Source organism: Panthera leo, chromosome B1 (genome assembly GCF_018350215.1).
Source record: "Panthera leo isolate Ple1 chromosome B1, P.leo_Ple1_pat1.1, whole genome shotgun sequence".
NCBI classification, from domain to species: domain Eukaryota; kingdom Metazoa; phylum Chordata; class Mammalia; order Carnivora; family Felidae; genus Panthera; species Panthera leo.
In genome coordinates this window covers 68,926,580-68,948,162 of record NC_056682.1, presented here as the reverse complement: position 1 = coordinate 68,948,162, position 21,583 = coordinate 68,926,580, and the positions used below count along the sequence as shown (strand labels likewise).

General features: G+C 40.6%; 2 protein-coding genes across 11 annotated transcripts in view; one reads left to right on the top strand and one right to left on the bottom strand.

Moving 5' to 3' along the window:
• The window catches only part of FNIP2 (folliculin interacting protein 2), a 131,572-nt gene extending 116,640 nt beyond the window's left edge, over positions 1–14,932 (top strand). For all 6 annotated transcript variants that reach the window (XM_042935170.1, XM_042935168.1, XM_042935169.1 and 3 more), the window contains 3 exons: positions 5,379–5,579; positions 9,099–9,214; positions 11,161–14,932. In XM_042935170.1, the coding sequence (XP_042791104.1) occupies positions 5,379–5,579; positions 9,099–9,214; positions 11,161–11,239 (396 nt within the window). In that variant the 3' untranslated portion in view covers positions 11,240–14,932. The remainder of the gene's footprint in view (positions 1–5,378; positions 5,580–9,098; positions 9,215–11,160) is intronic.
• CB1H4orf45 (chromosome B1 C4orf45 homolog) overlaps positions 6,863–21,583 on the bottom strand; it is a 99,173-nt gene continuing 84,452 nt past the window's right edge. Inside the window, exons 5-7 of one of the 5 annotated variants that reach the window (XR_006201656.1) lie at positions 9,322–9,394; positions 8,940–9,137; positions 6,863–7,306 (exon numbers count right to left, since the gene is read on the bottom strand). Coding sequence is in view for 4 of the 5 variants with exons in the window: in XM_042935171.1 (XP_042791105.1) it covers positions 21,241–21,417 (177 nt within the window). In the remaining variant the exon portion in view is untranslated. Of the gene's footprint in view, positions 7,307–8,939; positions 9,138–9,321; positions 9,395–15,399; positions 15,512–21,043; positions 21,418–21,583 lie in introns of those variants that run through there. The other 4 variants (XM_042935172.1, XM_042935173.1, XM_042935174.1 and 1 more) reach the window with 4 other exon arrangements.

Genomic DNA, 21,583 nt, shown 5'->3' with positions numbered 1-21,583 from the left:
GTAGGCAAACAGATGTGAAACTGAGAACCAGTTAAGACAGTGATTAAATGTCAAAATGTAGATTGCAAAAGTTCTCAGAAGTCAAAGGAAGAGCAGTGAATATGGGAAAGACGTCTTGCTGTGGGGTGAGGTGGGGCATGGGGATGGGACCCAAGTTGGGTCCTTGAAAGGTTGAAACATTTAGAAGGTAGCAGGGGAAACATTCTGGGCACAGCTTGAGGTAAGAGGCAGGAGTCCTCTCAGCCTGGAGCAGGGGATCCTTAGAAAGTCCTGGAAGTAAATATTTGTGGGTAGATCTGGCCCAGATTGTGAAGAGCTTTAAGTATGGAAAAAGAAAAGTTTGAACTTAGGTATTTGGGTGATAGGGACTAGAGTACATTTCTGAGTTGGTGAGAGAAATGATAACGTGGTGTTTTAGGAAGTTTGAGGGTTCAGCGGCCATGACTAATAGAGACAGGGGGTGGGGTAAGAGAGCAAATCGAACATGGAGAATTAGTATCTGTGCTACAAGTGTCATATACGTTTTTCTCACAGAAAACCTCCATGAATTTAACCTCACTTAAACTTCACAGAAACTGTGAAGTAGGTCATCTTTTACAACAGATGTAGAAACTGAAGCCCCGGTTAATGAGCTGCTAGGGTCCTGCAGCTAGTGTGTGACAGAGGCAGTGGTCAAGCCCAGCCCTGTCTTCCTTCAGAGCCTTTGCAGTTGTCTTATCATTGCCCTTCACTGAAATATCAGAACCATGGCTCTTCTGATGACTCAAACCTTATAGACATTTCTTGTTTCTGCAAGTTTAAGTTAGGCGGAAGTCACGCATGTGTAGGTCAAGGCAGCATATTTGGGTACTCAGAGATCGACTCCAGAATGCTGAAGTTGGTATGTCGCAGCCATCTACACTCCTGGGAAACAGACCCACACATCCTTAGTGGCTGTGAATTAACCAGGCTTAACCTGTTGATTCAATAAAATGTAATAGCCAAAGAATATTTGAGAAACCTTTAAAGATCTATATAATATAAAGCATTTCATTTGTCACTGTATCTTGAGAAATCTTCACAGGAGAGTAGATTGGATAAATGGGATATTGACAACGTGGAACTAAATAAAGACTTTCTTTTTTAAAAAAAAATTTTTTTTTAACGTTTATTTATTTTTGAGACAGAGAGAGACAGAGCATGAACGGGGGAGGGTCAGAGAGAGGGAGACACAGAATCTGAAGCAAGCTTCAGGCTCTGAGCTGTCAGCACAGAGCCCAACGCGGGGCTCGAACTCACGGACCACGAGATCATGACGTGAGCCAAAGTCAGCCGCTTAACCGACTGAGCCACCCAGGCGCCCCTAAAGACTGTTTCTAACTCACAGAGCAGAGCAAGGCACAAAAGGCAATGGCTTATTGCCACTGCCTCATTCCTGCGACGGAGATTGACCATCCAGCCTCACAGTTGCCTGCAGCTCTACTGATCTGCAGTGCTCTCACATCCTCCAGTCCCTGTCTGTAGTTTCTGAATTGTCTGGTCACGTTTCCGAGGGAGGCACAGGAACGGTGGGCAGCTGCCTGGAAGAGGTGGCGGGAGGGCATTAGGGATCAGAGGGCCGGCCGCTCTGCAGTGCCATCTGGAGTGTGGGCACTCATGGGCTGGGGGTGGGGGGGCAGGCCTAAGGCAGCGGTTTTGGACATCTCAGATTATGGAGAATATAGAAACATTGCAGGCTTATCCTGATAAGAGAATTTAACGAACCCTGTGGTTTAGAAACTTACTTTGAATTTGCTTCTCTTCAGTTCAAGAGAGAAAAGGAAAATTGATACATAACAGTGTCTCTAAGGTTTATGAAGTTTTCAACCAAACAAACATTTTAAGGGGAAATGACTGTTTTTAATATTAATATTTGCTTCAGATTTTCATTCAAAACTCAAACATCAGAGGTCTCGTTTAATCTCAGACACAGTGGTTGGGAGGAGAACTTTTAAAAGGGTAAATGTGTGATGGGTGTTCTGATGATATTTAGTCAAATTGACAAAGCGCCCCCCACCCCTTAAAGGGTTTTTTAATACTAAGAAGAGGAATCTTACTAAGTAATCATACTTGCTGATAGCTATTCATATTATGTGTTCCTTCTCTTAAGATCCATACGAAGCCAAAGTCTCCATCAGGCTGCAGCCATGCCTTACCTCTCCTGCCCATTTCTCTTTTTTCTAGTCTCCATGCCCAAACTCCAAACCCTAAGAATAGTATATGGGTGGGTCAGGCTTTTAATAAGTGAATCTTTCAGAGGTGCCTGGATGGATCAGTCAGTTGAGCGTCCGACTTTGGCTCAGGTCATGATCTCATGGTTCGTGAGTTTGAGCCCCACATCAGGCTCACTGCTGTCAGCCTGACAGTTCAGAGCCTGCTTCAGATCCTCTGTCCCCCACTCTCTCTCTCTGCCCCTCCCCCGCTTGCGCTCTCACTCTCTCTCCCCCTCCCTTCTCTCAAAAAATAAATAAAACATTTTTAAAAAGTGTTTGGGGGTGCCTGGGTGGCCCAGTCAGTTAAGCATCTGGCTTCAGCTCAGGTCATGATCTCGTGATCCATGAGTTCAAGCGTAGGGCTCTGTGCTGAAAGCTCAGAGCCTGGAGCCTACTTCAGATTCTGTGTCTCCTTCTCTCTCTGCCCCTCCCCAGCTCATGCTCTGCCTCTCATTCTTTCTCAAGAAATAAATAAACATTAAAAAAAAATCTCCCTGACAGATTTCATTATTAATTACTTCTATGATTAAGATATGGCTAAGAAATTAGTGTTGAAAAGAAGGATACATGTAATTTTTTGTTTTTTATTGTACTTCTACATATGCCTTTAAAGTAGAGCCTGTTGTAAGAGGAATTTTAAATTGAATACCAGTGCATAGGGTGTGTGTGGGTGTGTATTTCTGGGATGAATCCAAACATGGTCTTCTGGATCTTAGAGTTCTTTAAATTCTAAAAGCTTAGAGATTGACTAATAAGCCAAATCGTAATATGTTTAAACTGCCTTGTCTTTAGTGAGGTTGTGTTTTCTTTGGAAAGATGTGTATCAGAAACCTCCAGAATTATCGAAACTTAAGCTTCAACTCTCTGACCCCACAGAAGTGTAGACAAGGTCAGTGATTGAGAGCCAGTAGCCCTGGAGCTCTTTATATTGTAGCTAAAGTAGTTGCTCGTGATATTTTTATCATTTCAGCATTTCTTTTTTTTTTCTTGACTATTTACATTTTCCTCTATTTCCATTTACTTTAAAAAGTGTTTATTCAGTAAATAAGCGAGTAGCTACTAAATGATATAGTTAGATGGAAACATTGGGTTGTCTGGTGGATATATTCAGGGAGCTCTGTGTTAGACATTTAGTAGTCTGAGAATGTGTAATGCTTCAGTATTTCTTTTAAGGTGCTCTTCTATAACTGTTAGGCTGGTTCTTCTCTGTTCTGGAACCTGTAAACATAAAAGTCAGCAATACCGTGCTGTGCTAGGGGGTACGGGATGCTCATCAACTCCCTCATCTGCTTGTATAACGTGTCTCATTTTATATTTTTTTTAATGTTTATTTATTTTGAGAGAGAGAGACAGAGTGTGAGCGGGGGAGGGGTAGAGAGAGAGGGAGACACAGAATCCGAAGCAGGCTCCAGGCCCTGAGCTGTCAGCACAGGGCCCGATACAGGGCTGGAATCCACCAACTGTGAGATCATGACCTGAGCTGAAGTCAGACACTCAGCCAACCGAGCCACCCAAATGCCCCTAACCTGTCTCATTTTAATTTAGTAACATTTCTCAAATGCCAGGTCCTGTGCTAGGGGCTAAGAATACAGGCAGAAAAGATTTAGCCCCCTCCTTCAAGGAATGGGCCCACCAATTCCTGTCAGTTTGTCCCAACCCTTGGACACTTTGTCTTTAGTCTTTCCTCTGATTTCCACCTCCAATTCTGCCTGTTTGATCCAGTGATTTAAAAATGACTCATGCTGGGCTGCCTGGGTGGCTCAGTCTTTTGAGTGTCTGACACTTGATTTTGGCTCAGGTCATGATCCCAGGGTCATGGGATTGAGCCCCATGTCAGGCTCCTTACTGAGCATGGAGCCTGCTTGGGATTCTCTCTTTTCCTCTCTCTCTCCCTCTGCCCTTCTCCCCTGCTCACATGCTCTCTCTTTCTCTTAAATAAATAAATAAATAAATAAATAAATAAATAAATAAATAAATAGGCTAATGCTCATTTTTCATGTATGATTTTTTTAAAATATATTTCTCATACCCATTAAGTATCTCCTTTTAGAATAATTGAGCCAACTTCTCTGTCCCTTTTTGTTATCATACCTGGATCTGCAGCCCTTCTAAAGTAACTCATGCTTGGAGAATCTTCCATCCATGACCTCCCCCAATGAGCCACATTGCCCTGATTCCAGGGGCTGGTGATTCCAGGGGCTGGTGATGAAGCAGTTACACTTTGACCAGTTTCAAGACCTTAGATTTTTTATTTCTTTCCTTGACTGCTTGACCCTGTTTGCCCTGTGGCACAGTTTACTAGTTGCCAGCCTGCTTTATCCATCACTACATAGTTACCGAGAATTTTGCATTTTAAGTTATTCATCTGTAGCCATCCTTTGGCCTTTTGGCCTCATCTAGATAGTTGGTTGTGAGAGTTGATTTATGTATGTAGCATGTGGTCACTAAATAAATACTGCTTAATCATTAAAGCTGTAACTTTAAGGGAATATTTATTTAGTTACCCTGCCTAACCTTCTTTTGGAGAAATGGCAATAGAATCCTATACCTTATTCTAATTGTCTCCATTTTAATTTTTTTTTTTTTAACGTTTATTTATTTTTGAGACGGAGAGAGACAGAGCATGAACGGGGGAGGGGCAGAGAGAGAGGGAGACACAGAATCGGAAGCAGGCTCCAGGCTCTGAGCCATCAGCCCAGAGCCCGACGCAGGGCTCGAACTCACGGACCGCGAGATCGTGACCTGAGCCGAAGTCGGATGCTTAACCGACTGAGCCACCCAGGCACCCCCTAATTGTCTCCATTTTAAAAGGAGAGTTTAATCTTTCAAAAGGAAAGGAATTTTAATATCTTGGAATATAGGGAGGGCACATATCCTTTTGCTTTCCTGTGAACATTAACAACATTTACGGTGTAACTCCTGGGTGTAAGAAAGAAATATTGATTGAATGCAGTTTTTATCACATTAAGTTTAAATGTTAAGTTGAGGACACTCCTACTATTTTAGTCACTCTAATACCCTAAATTTCTGTAGCTCCCGCTAGCAACTTCTGAACTTTTAGGCTAATGCTACCTGGAAGCATTCTGAACGTTTTGAGTGCCCCTTGGCAGTGTTGTGGAAAGTTGACCCACTGTGTTTCTCTTCCAGCATCCAGTGCTTGATGAGCCGATAGCTGAAGCTGTCTGTATTATCGCAGACACGGATAAGTGGAGTGTCCAGGTAGCCACAAGTCAGAGGAAAGTGACGGACAGCATGAAACTGGGCCAGGAGGTCTTGGTCTCTAGTCAGGTGTCCAGTTTACTTCACTCCATTTTACAGCTTTACAAGCTTCACCTCCCTGCTGATTTTGTAAGTACTTGTTCTCGTATTACCAAAGAAATATAGTTAAGAAAATACTTTTAACAATATTTTTATTATAAATTCACGACTGAAATGTATTGTTTTTAGTATAATTGTACGTTAACCTAAGTAAAAATGGAACGTGCAACATAAAACCAGCAAACAGGATAGATTTCAGTAACAATAGTTAAAACAACACGGAGTGACACTGAAATCTTTTTGGATAAGGTATACGTAAAGGAAATAAGGTATGGGGGAAGGGATCAAACATAAAAGGAAATTTAAATTCTTCCTTTAGGGAACTCATTAGTTTTCCTTTTTTTGGATCAACATCAAGCAAACCAGTCACTGAAGGGATTGTAGTTCCTTTTGTTCAGGGACCATTCTCATAAAATTGTTGAGGATAAAACAGAATATCATTTGTGTAAACATTTAAAATTTTGAAGTACCATACCCATAGAAGATGGTATCAGTTGTGTTCCTTTTCAGGTGGGATTTTAAAATCGATTTCATAACGTTATATTAAAGGCAATAAATAGAGCTCATAAACTCCTAGAAAATGATCAACAGCTCTCCCCCAGTCACTGGAATGAATATATAAAAAATACATGTGTGTATGTGCAGAGAGACTGAGAGAAAATGTAGTTTGAGAGGGAAGGAGGGAGGGAGAAAGGTCTTAAAAGTGGAAGAGAGGCTTACAGGCACATAGCTGGGAAGAATGAAAGTGAGCTGACCTTGGGGATTTGCACTGAGGTGAAAGAGCGCCCACCTTCTCCCCTGTTACCCCTACACTCGGCTGCCCTCTGCAGCATACTCCCAGACCAGAGCATCCGTTACCTCCGCACGAGGTACAGAGCTATTTAATCACAAAGTGAGAAGCTGAATGTGAATTACCTACACTAACCATGAATGGAGTAGCAATTTCTCTGAGATCTTGTGACCTACCGTTGCACCACAGTCCTCAGAGAGTCAAGACTTTCATGGCCTTCAAGAAGGTGATTTGAAGTACTGTGTGGTTGTTGTGGCAGTGTGGCATAACAGGGAGACCCCGCAGTGCAGCCAGGTGAAGCCTAGGCTTTGCCATTGTTGAGTTGTGTGACAGTGGACAGTCCTGAGCATCTCTGAACCTCAGCCGTCTCACTTGTAAAACAAAGGTAGAATCCATTCAACAAGCATGTTGTGAGAATGCTCTGAAAATTCGGTCTGAGATACTGCTTTTTAAACTTCCAAAGCACCATGCCCATGTGAGATGCTTTACCAGTCAGGGTACAGCAGTGGCCAGTGCATGGCCTTTGGGATCCAGTAGTCTAGGGTCATATCCAAGCTCTGCTACTTCCTAGATGTGTGACTTCTCAAGGTCTGCATTTCTCCATCTGTAAAGCTGAGGAAGTAAGAGAGCTTATCTCATATGGTTATGAAAGTGAAATTAGAGGATTCAGGTAAAGCACTTGGAATAGTGTTACATGTGATAAGTTCTCAGGAAACAGGTACTATTAGTGTGACTACTGATAATAATCAGTTTCATGAATAATATTAATGACTGACAACACCTTTTCACCAAAATCTTTATTTGGGCTTTATACTGAAGCATACTCTCGCAGGACCTCTGTCCCAGGGGGTGATGTGAGAAGCACTTACGGGTTATGATGGCCTTACTTTTGTTCTATATTTGTGGGCAGTTTTTCTTTCTAATAGCAAGCTGCATCATGCTGATTTAGTGGCCGAACTTTGCTTTTCTATAAGGAAAGAAAGATATATTTGATTTTATACTTTTTTTTTTTTTTTACTATTTTAAGTATTTACCATGTTTCATATTTTTTTCTGTAATATATAGCTCTTATTACATTTGACATCTTAGTTATCCAAGCAATAAATCACTATAATTAATTCTTTTTACTTCATTTGGGCTAAAGTATGTTTTTTGGTTTGTTTTTGTTTTTGACAGAAGCATGTTTAGCCACTCAGTAGTATGAATGGAATGACTTACTTAACCTGACAAAACCAAGCTGAAAGAAAATTTCATTTGCAGTTTAAAATTCTCCCTAAAAATCACTTGACTGAAACACATGAGTAAGTGGCTATTAGAGCCTTCAGTATAAAAAAATGAAAGTAGCTATTTAAAATTTCAGAAGTTAAAAATTAAACAAATCCATCTCAGGAATAAAATCCCAGAAAAAGGGGAGGGCAGAGCCCAAAGTGGTTCTATATGATAATCAGACCTTTTATAAAAAAATTCTAAATGATTTGATTTTGAGTTTAGTATACATTCCATATAGACCAATGTTCTCTTTATTTCCACATTACAACATACAGCTTTCATGGGGACTATGAAAACACCATAAATTAACCATTTAAAACAAAGGATTCAACATAATGTGAATGTTCTTTTTAATATTTTATAACACTCTTATTAAAAACTTTGTGTTTATAAGAAACTGAAACTTAACGGGAGCTCCTTTTACCGCTTAACTCTGCTTATTTGGAGGAGCATTTCCATGAGGATTGGTGAAACCCTCCTTGCTTTAATTATTACTCTTATTAGACACTTACCAGTTGTTTTTCCTCTACTCAGCACAATACATTTAAAAGATTTTTAAGCCAATGAAAAACTAAGATTGCATCTCGAATACTTTTTCCATGTCACTGATCAGCCCAGATGGTCAAGATCAACATTTTCAAATGCATCTGTTAATCTTTTTACCTTGAAAATAACAGGCGTAATGGTCTAGAAGAAAATTATGTATGATGGAATTACCCTTGCCAAAGCCGTCAGGTGTCTTACTGAAGATGCTTGGATGGCTCTGCCTGCCAAACGCAAAAGCATTTGCCTCTGGTGAAAGACACAGATGGTTGCTATTCTCTAAAAAATGAAGTTGGACACAATTCCAAGGGTAGAGATGTCCTGAGAATAATTGCCTTTTCTTTATTGTTATTAAAGACCTAGTTAAAATGCAGTCTTGAGAGCAAAAACAAAAACAAAAAATTTAAAGTAACCTTGTTCCATTCACTCTACTTTTGGGGATGTATTTCGCCAAAATAATCTGAGATATAGGAAAATGACAACAAAGATGTTCTTTAAAAAATTATAGCAACAAAAACTCAGATTGCCATGTGGATAAGCAAATAATGATAATTTACATTCTCAGAAATTATTTTGCCATAAAAATTACTTTGATAAAGATTTGTTAATAACATAGGGAAAGGATTATTATAAAGTTTTTTAAAAGTAGGAAATAAATGCACTTAACAGAACGATTTCATCTATGTTAAAAATGCTTTTTAAAAAAGACTAGCAGATATGTATGAAAATCTTAATAGTCATTAGAAAAAGTAAACTGTTGTTTTATATAAACCTTTCCTTATACCTACCAGTGGTAGGGTTTGATGCGGTCTGTAATATTTATGTGTATTTGAAAGGAATGAGGTTATAGGTGTGTACTTAGAAAGGAATGAAGAGAATTCCAGCTCTTAGAATATTGGCAGAGGTTTGAATGCTGCCCCTCATCCTGAATGTTGTTGGCTCCCCAGTGCATCATGCATCTTGAAGACAGACTACAGGAGATGTACCTGAAAAGTAAGATGCTGTCTGAATATCTGCGTGGTCACACACGAGTCCACGTGAAAGAATTAGGTGTCGTCCTGGGGTGAGTTGTGTGACGTGCCGCCGTTTCTCCCTGTGATGGGGCTGACCCTAACGCTGCTCCCACCAACCACGTAGCCTGTGTCGCCTGGCACCTGCGGGCCCTGTTACCCCACTGAAACGTCATCAGACGTGTGCCCCTGCTGCTTCCCATCTTCGTAGCTCCGACACTGGAGTTCCGGACCTGGAAACGAGCGCAGAACTTTAAGCTAGTGGTACTTTATGTTAGTCTTCTCCCTGGATTATTTTATGCTTGAAAGTGAAAAATTTAACCCTACTGGACCTGCCCATTTCTAGTCATTTCAGGAAGATGTCGAAGGCGCAGCCTGTCAGACCTGCCTTTTGCTCCCTGGAGGAGGGAAGAAAGGCCATGATCCTGGACCTTCAGGGGCCACCTGCATGTTTGCAGGGTGACAGCACTTGCCCCTCCTCCATTACAGGCCCTTTGGAAGAGGAGGCATATTGATGTTACTGATAATGTACATTGTCCTCCACAGGGTCTTTGCCAGAACTTCTCTCAGAGAAGAAATTATGACCTTTGTTAGTCTCTGCTTAATTTTTCCACAAAGAACTAACAAAAAGACACTGTGTTTATGGGGAATTGACCCCCTTAACTATGATGAGGATTCCCCTAAGTTTGAGCAAGAAAAAATTGCATATATGATGTCAGCCTTGAAATTCTCCATCAAGCCTGCTAATCAAAGTATTATTTCAAGGCTCGGGTCTTTGCATTCTTGTCAGACTTTTTCATCTTTCACACCCAGGATGTGACTTACAGTACTGTGACTCTGGCATTTCCTGTCATACATTTTTTTTTCCATACTTTATTCAAAAAATATTTTTCCCTTTTTAGGCGTTTGCTTTTGCAGTTAACTTGCAACATATCTCTTTGTTGTTGTTGTTATTGTTCCTAGTTTTTGTTTAGCTCTCTTTACCGGCTTCACACTTTGGTCCTGCTCACTAGGCTCCCCACTGCCAGATGTGTGACTTGTATTTTTAGGATCTTTCCCTGGCTGGCAGGTGTCCATGGACACTATTAGAAAGACCAGAAGGATTTATTTACCCCTCTCATCGCTAGGTCCTCCTAGTGCATGATTAGTGGGGGTCACATGCAGCCTCTCTAGCCCCTTCCCCTCCTAGTCAGAGCCAGCAGCACAAAAGGTACTGAGGAACTTCTTATGTAGCCTGAAAGGAGATCTGTAGGGAGCGTTACTGGAGAAAGCATAGAACATTTCATGAAGTAATGGTAGCTACCTTTTTAAATTTTATTTTTAATTTTTCATTTTTGGAATTCAAGGGGAAAAAATAGGACATATTCCACGGACTGAAGCAGTCCTAATTTTTTTCAGGACATTTGGCAGCATTTAGCCAGTGACCACGCTGTAGCTGCTTCTGCTGTAAGAGGGGCAGCCGAAGCCACGTCCATTTGATGCTGTGATGTCTCTTGATTCAGTATCTGTTAGTGTCACTTTGCTGTCAGAATGCTGTGGCTCAGATGCCTAGTGAGGATCTAAATCGTGTAACCTGTTGAACAAATCCTCAAGTGTTTTGAAAAAGCTCCCACCTTCATCATTATCCTAAGACTGATTTGAGCCCAGGTGCAGAATCTCAGTATGCGCTCAGCAGTGTTGGCTAGAAGAATGATGAGCCACTGGAGAAAACATTAATTGTCGGGGACTATAGAAAAGTTATGGGCTTAAGATTGAGTGACCTCTGCCTTGGGAAGAACAGCCTTGTGTCCACTCTTAGGCATAGCACACCAGCATCTTCCTCTGCCTCCTTGGGCGGCATCCACTGGGAGATCACAATAAAAGAACAAGCTTATTGTCTTTCCATCTCTTACTTTATCGTTAGTTTTAAGCAATGATCTGGCAAACTTGGTACCTAGCAATAATACTTTACTGTAAAATCATGCTACTTTAATATTCTTTTCTTTTTTTCAATATTCAGGATTGAATCAAACGACCTGCCTCTGTTGACTGCTATTGCCAGTACTCATTCTCCTTACGTCGCTCAGATACTCTTATAAGCTAAAGCTCAGGACAGTTCTTCCTTGGAAGAAAAAAAAAAATCAGATTCTCAACCGAAGGCGAAAGGAGAAAGCTCTCTGTGACGTCAAAAGCATGAGAAGAGCAAACAGAAACCGTCATTCCACTGCTTTTGTTTTGTTTCGTTTCGTTTCGTTTCGTTTCGTTGCTTCAAGTGGATGCCTCGTTGGACGACTTAGGTTTACTTGACATAATGGCATTTGTGTTTTTCACGAATACTTTTGGCCTTTTGTTACCCATGAATCAACAGAGAGAGTGACTTTTTTGGTAGGAGAAGACATAAACACTACACTAAACACTAAGCTGTCGGTCCAGAGCGCCTGTGTGTTTGGGCAGAATAACGACAAGCGACTTTGGAGCAGGGGTAACCAGTGTACGTACCATTCCAGTAGGAGAATGTTTCAGAGTTTAGGCGTGAGCTCTCCAAACGGGAGAAAGTGTAACTTGCTATCCTAAGACAGTCAGAACAAGGTGTCTGGATTCCAGGGCAGGGTTTGCTTTTGACAAAAGGTGAAAGAAAGCAAGCCGCATTGTGCCGTCTTCCCGTCTGGTGGCCATAGGAGTTACCGCCTGACGCCAAACAGGAAAGAGGATCGACCGTTGGGAAGAGAGTGCTTTAGGGACCCACTGTTTTCACATCTTGGAGTTTACCTTGTTGCAGATGCAGCCACAGGTAGGTTAGAGATGGATTGTTGGTGCAATAAACCCAGGAATCAATGTAGCATCTTAATCTCATCAAGATGTAGTTCATAGCTGCAGAGTGCACAGTCTGATACCATATATTTTATCCTCATACTTTAGAGCTTTCAGCGGCCTTTTTAAGAGAGGCCATTTACCAAAGTTATTTCTATGAGCTCAAGAGTGTTTCTGTTGCTAAATTCTTCCAGCCGAAGCCACTTTCTTCCTAAATAGTTAATACAAATGACTATTTCTACTTTAAAAGGCACAGCTGGCCTGGTGGGAAATGAAACCTGCAACAGTTCAGGATGACTAATGAAAGTAATTAGTTTGTACATTTATAAACAATCCATAAATGATCTAAATTTTTACATTATCATCTCTGTGCCTTCTAATGCCTAAGCCCTTTTCAAAACACCTCTCCAGAAACTACCCATTATAAAATCTGCCACAATGAAGGATTGTTTATTAGCATAGTTCACTTTAAAAAAAAAAAACACCTTTAATTTTTTGTTAATGTAAAAGGAACTTTACTTAGTGTACTGGTCATGAACTCTGACCATGTCAGAGTGTGTCCCAACATCCAAGGTAAAGGAAGAGAGTTTAAAAATATTGATTGTTAAAAGACCGGTGCTAATCTAGCCAATCAGAAGATTGTCAGCACCTTGCAGATCTTGAATACAGTTGATTATAACCAGGCTCTCATTTCCTTAACACTATTTTATAAATTAATTCCAGCCTTTTTCATGCATCCATTTGTACCCAAGATTATGAAGTAACTTTCCTTCTAGGGCTTAGAATGACTTCAGATTTTTTATTTGATACAGTCCCGATTCTGAACACCAAGTGACATAAATGTGTTTCTTCTTTTACAAATGCAAGTTCATTATGCAAGTACCAATGGAGAAAAATGGGTGTAATAATTCTTTAGGAATAGGTCAGAACTGCTACCTTTTCTTCTCTCTCTCTTTTTTATGATGTGAAATGTAGGTGGGTGCATTAAGGCTCTTAATAAGATCTTTAATTTTTATTTTATATCTTTCTTTCGTAAGATTGAAGTTTTCCAGCCTTTTTATGTTTTTCTCATCCCTTTCGTCTAACATCTGAGTTTGGTGTTCTAAAGTCTCTATCCATGATGTCACTGCTTGTTGTTATGTTACCCAGAGAATGAACCTCACCTGTGGCTCAGCTCACTCATCATTTGTTTCTCGTTATGTGTGAATAAATTATAATAGCTGACATTGTATCATTTCCATCTGCACCAGTTTAGAGTATTCCCCTCATCTCTATTTCCCTTTTCCTTGTTTACACGTTTTGAGCACTTTCCCTCATCCACCACCTTCCACGGTTTCGTAGAAAATAACTAGATACAGAACCAGTTTCATTCCAAATGTGTACGTAGTGGCATGTTGAAAATTAGACCCACATAGGGGGAAATTGGGCTTTAAATGGCTGATTCTAAACTCCATACATAAAAATTTAGCCCAGTTGTCTCAAAGCCTGAGAAAATTTAATTTGCCTCTTAATCTACTGTTCTAAAACTCTCTCTTGGAAAATGTCTGTTGGAAACTACAGGTGGGTCACATGTGGGGGTTGTCTCAGTGACACTCAGGATTCCAGTCAGAACCTAATCCTCACATCTATTGCCTACAAAAACAGACCAAGAATGTTGCTGCTCTTTTATAATCCTCCTCTAAATAACATTCAAGTTTTCTTTGTCTTAAATTCAGCCTCTTCCCAAAAGTGGAAAAGAAAAAACTCTCATGGAATTGTGTTGAGATACACCCACTCACACCACCCAGTGGCTTCATTCTGTCTTAGCCCAAGAGGCAAGAAAGGGATCCCACCCTCTCCCAATGCCCACTTCAAGAAAAAATTAAAATTAAAAAACAAAAAAAAAAAAAAAGAAAAGAAAACTACCTCAGTTGACAGGATTCCACCTTTAGGGTTTCTTCAACTTTTAAGTCTTACCTGTTGAGTGTAACTTTTGTAGCATCTTGCTTTTTTAAGCAAGCTAGTGAGGCATGACAGAACAGAAGTGTGTAAATGTTACTGTGATGGACCTCTTTCTAGCATGTTGCAGTTTTATTTTTAATAGATCGACGAGTGATATGAATGTAAAGATAATTGTGTACGTTTAAACATGACAATGAAAATTTAAAATGTAGCTTCCATACTTGTGCATAATTCCAAAGTATTTTATTTTTATCAGTGTTAAATAGCTTTTTGTACAGGCTTCAATCCATTTTTCTGAAGTGTGCTGTTTTTTAATAAAAGTAACTATAATCTTTTCACATCCCATGGAACTGCCGTTTACACATCGCAACTTTTTAAACTTAACCATATTTTTCAAAAGTAACTTTTTTGGAGGGAGGAAAGTCCCTGCTTGCTAAGTGACACTAAACTGTCGTTTAGGCTCTTATAATTAGGTCCTGAGATTTTATAAAAATTTAGTCTGTAGCTTTTTAGGTTCTTCACTAGAGTTGGTTGTACATAAAAATAAAGAATATAAAGCGGCCCTAAAATTCTTTTAAATGTCTGGATTTTCCCACTAATATGTACTTTTGAAAGTATTTTGTTCATGCATACTTTCACCATTAAATTGAAAAAGTCTTTAGCTTCTCTTGATAAATGTGAACCATTTGTTTTTTTATTGTGCTGTGGGGGAGGGGATATTTTAATATAATATTTGCCTAAATCAAGCAGCCCCCATCTGAGTGTTAATTTTTAAATGTCAGAAGTTTGGTGACTATATATCTTGGGAGCAAGGTTGCAATATGCTTACATTTAAGTGGTGTTTAAAAAAGGAGAAAATTCTGGGATTTGTTATTATTGAAGCTCCGGTAAGACAAATTGATAGGTCTTTATATTTTTGATCAGGTAAATAGATATCAGTGTCAATGTATAGAAATTTTTTCTTAAAACTTGTTCATGTATTATTTTGATCCATTTTTCTGTGGCATTTGGTGCAATAAACCTTTTGAATTTATCTTGAACATTTTCCTGGTACTGCATGTGGTTTGTTACGTTTAATCTCAGAACTTAAAAACCTAGAGGTCTCATTTCCATTAGTTCATGCTGAAACAAGTTGATAATATATGTCAGTGATTTTCAACAGGGGTGTTTGGGAAATGTAGGGACATTTTTGGTTAGCATAATGGTGGGTGACAGTTACTGGCACATAGTGCATGGGGGCCGAGGATGGTAAGAGAAAGGTCATGTAATGTACGGGACACTCCACGGAATGAGAGATTGTCCCACCTCCTGCATGACTTTTATAAATGTTCTGCCGGACAGTCCTGTGGGTGAAAAACCTGTTTATAATTATCTAGGCTAAGAATTTAATTCTGCTTTACATAAAAGCACAATGTGTTTCTCACATGATTTTAATATATGCTGAATTTTCCAGGAATGCCACTGTTGTGTAAATCGAGGGAAGACTTTACTTTGTAAGATTCAGAATTTTTACAAGAATTAACATAAATTTGGAAAACAACCTTACCAACCGCTACTGTATTTATGAATTTGAGTCATTTGTACATCTGCATCCGTCTTCCTTTGTAATTGTAGCATTCCTGCAGACAGCATATAGATGTAAGATCTGCCTGCTCCGTTACATTTCCTGTTCTAATCTAGTGTTTCAATGTCTATGTATTAAAATATATTTTAATAGGTTACTTTTTAAATAGTACATCTAGGGCATTATATTGGTGTGTTATAAATTATGTGTGGAAGTAGGTTATATTCTATATGATTTATTTTAGGAAAGTAAAGGGCATTATATAATATTTGCTATGTAAAAGATGAGGTCATTCGTGTATATATATATATATATATATATATATATATATAGTCTCAGAAAAAGAAAATGCTTTTATGTATAATTTTTGTAACATACATAATATCATACTGAATCATGTCATCTTAAAGACCATAGGGAGAACTAACATTAGGTATCTCAAACTCCCTTATTGATTAAATGAAAATTTCAAAAGTGTTTCCCTACTCCCTCAAGCAACTTTAAAATCATGCCATTGGTAAAGAACTTAAGCACATACATACATACATGCCGCCTTGCTTCTCAGTTCCCTGGTGCCTAGACTGTTCTGTCAGGTGCATTATAGAAAATCCCCACACCTGGATGAGATGGGTACTGTGACAGTTAATTTTATGTGTAGGCTTGGGTTAGGCCATGATATCCAGATATTAGGGTCCAACACCAGTGTGGAAGTTTCTGTGAAGGTAACTTTTTAGATGAGATTGAGATTTATTTTCTAAGCTTGGTTGATATATTCTTTAATCCTTATCAATTCACTCATCCATTCAACAAATATTTCAGTGCTAGGTGCTGGTCAAAGTGGAAAAAGCAGTCCAAGAGAGATCTTCCTGGTGGCCAAAGGGGCAGGTTGGGGGGGCGGTTCTGCATTACAGACTGAGCACCTATAATAACCTATCGATCAGGGATCAGGCCGTGCCAGCTACCTGAGAATCTGGAAACCAGGTTGGGAGGCAGAGGGGAATGCCTCCAGAGGGGGTGGGAGGGGGAGGTTGCTTAAAACATGTCCCACTTTGGGTTGTATTAGGTAGGACCTGGTTTTCAGCAAGGAGATGAAGGTTCAGGGAGGTGACTGACAAAATTGGCTGTTTCTCCCTAAGTGTTTGCTACTTGAGGGCTGACTTCCCGCAGGGCATTTCCGCAGAGGGCCTTGGAGCTACCAATCAGGAAAGTAACAAGAGTCCTGCTAACAAGTGAGTCACAGAGCCCAGAGCGAGGCAGGGTGGGGCAGGGACGAGGCCGCAGACGTCATCTGCCTCTAGCAAAACCCTCGGTTACAGGCTTCGCACCTGCAGACCCGTGTGTCTGATCAGCAACCCTTCTCCCTTCCAAGGTCCACATTGTCTTCTTACAGCTTCCTTCTTGTAGACTCCTTCAGTTAGCATGGCCCGTGCTCCAGATGCAGGTGGTGTCTTTGGACAGGGTGAAGGTTGGCTGTCTGGGTTCAGATCCTGACTCGGCTGCCTACTAGCTATGTGACACTGGACAAGTTTCTCAACCTCTCTGGCCTCAATGATCACAGCTGTGAAATGAGGGTGATAATAGGTTCAACCTGCTCTAGGATCCTGAGGATCCAGATGGATACTAACAACTACAGGGCAGCACACCTGGCTGGGCTGCTGTGCGAGCAGGGTTCTTTCCCCACAGAGGGGACAGACCTGAAGAGCCCATTAGGTTGGGGCACGTTGTGCTAGTCTCAGTCCTCACAGCTAACTACAGGCTTTGGGGAGAACCAATGAGGAAAGAAATATACGCCCGCCAGGTAAAGCCAGGGAAAGGGGGAGGGTCTCAGGCGAGACAGGAGGGGAGGTGGGTCGGACAGAGACCCAAGCACAGTCACAGAGGTTCCCGCTCCTGCTGTAGTTTGCTCCCCGCCCCAGCCGGGCCCTGCCTGGTGGCCAGTACTGAAGCTCCTCTCACAGAAGGGGGCTTCGAGCATGCAGACTGCTCTCATCCCAAAGCTCCCCTACCACAGACTGCATCCCACGCCCCAGCCCCAGTTCTCCTGCCTTGGGCCAGAGCTGGGGGTGGAGTGGGGGGAGGGGCTGAGGCTAGCGCTCTGAAGAGATTAACTTTTAAATGAATAGATTTGCAGTAAAGCAGATTACCCACCATCACGTGGGTGGGCGTCATCCAGTCAGTTGAAGGATTTAAGAGATTGAAGTCCCCAATGAAGAGGAAATTCTGCCTCCAGACTGCCTTTGGACCTGAGCTGCAACGTCACTCTTGCCTGGTCTCCAGCCTTGTTGGCCTACCCTGCCCATTTTGGATCTGCCAGCCTCCACAATCCTGTGAGCCAATTCCTAATTCCTTAAAATCAATCAGTCTATCTGTCCATCTTTGTGGTTCTATGTCTCAGAAGAACCTTGGCTGATACAGGTACTTCAGATATAAGTAGGATGATATATATTATGACCCCCCCCAAAAGCAGTTGGGTGGTCAGAATATTGTCATGCCAGATTATAAGAAGCAGGCTTTGAAGCAAAGATCTTTAACACAGTAAACAGTACAGGCAGCAGTTATCCTGTAAAAGCTGAGATACAAGTCCTATATAGTCTTTGGGTATATGCAGCAAGGGAGATGTGGGAGGATAGGGAAAGTGTGTTAGAAATAAGCCTCTGAGGGGCACCTGGGTGGCTCAGGCGATTAATAAGGGTCCGACTCTTGGTTTTGGCTCAGGTGGTGATCTCACGGCTTCTCTGTGGGTTCAAGCCCTGCGTCCGGCTCTGTGCTGACAGAGTGGAGCATGCTTGGGATTCTCTCTCTGTGCCCCTCCCCCACTTGCACTGTCTCTGTCTCTCTCAAAATAAATAAATAAACAAAAAAAGAAAAGAAAAAGCCCTCTGAGATGGCAAGGAAGGAGGTAGCACTTCCTTCACAGTGGGAGCAAAAACGCCCCCTCCCTGTAAGGATTAACCCCTGCAGTGCTGTGTTAATTCCTAGAGCCATGCATCTCGCTCAGCTTTCTTAGTACCTTCAGTCAGCATTTATCATCCGTCCCCCTTTCTCACCTGCACGTTCTCAATCTACAGACTGTAGTCAAAGTGCAAACAAAAATGGTTTCTCCCTTGTTAAATTTTTGTTCTGGGTCTTCCTGCCCCCTCTTTATCCCAAATTTCTTTTTCCGTTGGCAACTAAGTGTTTTACAGGGCACTGGCTTCTTTGCAAACTACTCATTCTCTGCATGTTGCCCCCTACCCTGCCCCCACCCCTCATGAATTCTGCGATGTTCTTTGGCCTCCTTCTCTTCCCATGGGGAGAACTGTTGAATCTGCTACTTTCTTTGTGTCTCAGACGCATCACCTCTTCTCCTTTCTCTTTGCCTTCTTTCAATCCCTCTTCATTTCTCAACTGACTTCCCAAAATGCCTCGGAACTCCTCTTTCTGCCATATCAAACAGTTGTAATCAGTCTTCCTGGCTGATGTCTAAATCCCTCCAAAAATGAAAGTTTAATACTGTTACTTCTGTTTGAAAGCCCAGCAAAATCCAAGCTTGTTAGCACCACGCACTCAAACAACGCAGCTGGTTCCTCTTCCCCAGCCACTTCACGAGATACCCTCTGCGTGCTATTTATTATCCAGCCATCTTGAACCACATGCACTTCCCCAAAGGCACTACACGAACATTGCCTTTGCCCCGCCTGTCCTTTCTTGTCTCCCTTTCCCCTGTGGTCCAAGCCCCTCCAGTTCCTAGCTCAAACTGCAATTCAAACCTTGCTGCTCAAGGTCCCAGACTAGCAACAGCTGCATTGCCTAGAAGTTCATAGAAATGCAGACCCCAAGCCCTGTCCCAGCCCGGCTGAATCAGAATCTGTGTCTTTATTCGGTCCCTAAGTGATTGCTACGCACATTAAAATTTGAGAATTATTGACTTTGGATTCAACGTGAGTGAACAGATGAGGGAAAGAATTTACCAATCACTGAGATTATGTCCATGTATTGGAATGAAAGGGGGTAATGAGAACATTTGCAAGCAAAGAAATGAAATAGAAATGGATGGTGCTAAAAGTGCATGTAATATACACGTAAAATTGACAACACTTAAGTGGCTATTATGTGAAAAAAAAGTTAACCAAAAATCAAGAAGGGAAAATAACATAAACTAGAAGATTGAACTTTAAATTTAAAAAAAAAAACAAAAAAAAACGGGGGGAAATACAGTAGAAGAAACAGTGTAGAAATTTGCCCACTATGTAAGAGCATTTTTAAAGAGCATTTTGTTTTGGATAAATGTATAAAGAATGATACATAATGTTAAATATCATAAATTGTACTTTTAGAAACATTGTAATTAAGCTCCAAATGTAGATTTATAAATAAAGATCCAAACTCAAGAATGTGAATATAAAATATCCCATTTTCAACCATCTATCTTCATGAGAAAAGGGATTTCCCTCAAAGCCCCCAGTACCATTGACATTTATTTCATTGAGGCTGTTTTCAGTACATGGTTTTGATTCTTGCAGCATAAAATGGAAAATGTGCTGGCATCCCAGGTAAGTGTAGCAGTGGTAACCACTCATTGGTGGCTGGTGTAAAGCATTATGTTAGAGGCTTGACACATGTTATATTCATTATTGGCTTTTGAATATATAAGAACAGTTGCTTCAAGTCATTTTCACTGAAGAGGATTTACATTACGGGGGGGGGGGGGGGGGGGGGGGCAGGCTTGAGTACTTGTTGAAGTATCATCCACAAGAATCCTATGAGATGGTCCAAAAACTGGACATAGGGAACAAGTTTCTAATGTATATCTAGAAATTTAGAAGAAAGACTAGTTTATAAAAAGAAAGATTATTTGGGGTGATATAGTATTTTGTTTATCTCTGGAAGGGAAAAGATGTGTCCAAGTGATGAATTAACCTTACTAACAATGAGTTAAACTCTCGTCAGGTGCCTCTTTGATGTGAAGCACTGAGAATGACATGATGTCACCTAGCTGAGATTCCTGCCCAAAACACATAACCAGAATCTATTCATGAGAAACCGTCAGATAAACCTAAGTTAAGAGATATTCTATAGAACTGGTCTAGACTCTTCAAAAATGTCAGTGCTATAAAAGACCAAGACTGAGGAACTGTTCTAAATTGAAGGAGACATGGGGACTAAATGCAATATGTAATTCTAGATTGGATCCTGGATGAGGAGAAACTACAAAAGACATTATTGGCTCAATTAATAAAATTTGATTATGAATTATAGATAATTACATTGTATCAATGTTAAACTCCCTAAATCTTAGAATTGTACCGTGGTTATATGAGAGACCACCTTTGTTCTTAGGAATATACCCTGAAATGTTTAGGGGTAAGGAAGAATCATGTCTGCAACTTAACCTCACATGATTTGGAAAAACAAATGTACACACACACACACACACACACATTTAGAAAGCATTAAAGCAAATAAACAAGTGACTGTTCTCGATAAAGAATATCAGAGTTCACTTTGTACTATTCCTGCAACTCTTCTGTAAATTTGAAATCATTTCAAAATAAAAAGTCTTAACACGTTTTTTTTTTTTTGTTTGTTTTAATGCGCAACTCTCCATTGGATTTAGTGAATGATAGAAGGAGACATTTGGGATTGTTTAATCCATGATTGCTCTAATCCTACACAAAATTAGTTCAGTGACGGAAGGTAACTAACCCAACCTTCCTCCACACACACTACAATAAATCATTTCATTTGGAACCAGCCCAAAAATCAGACCACCGAGGAATGTTAGCAGCTGAACTGCTCCCTTTTTTAATACAAAGTGCCCCTGGGGTCAGGATCTACCAAGGAGGACTTCCATGGCTCCTTCACAGAATGTTTCAAATAGATGTAATTAATTGCTAATGAATCAGATCTCTGGTGACGGAGGGCAAGCAGTCGTCTTAGGGAGTTGGCAAGATTCTTCGATGGAGCAAGGAGACTGTCTGTCTTCATGTAGGAAATAGGAATCTTTGGATTAATGAGAGCTATCCCATTTCTTTTCTTTTGTGGAAATGAGACTCAATATGGAAATACTGGATTACTATAAAATGCATTGTGCTGTGGAATTATGCAAAAGGACCCTAGGAAATAATTATTCATTTGTATATACTTA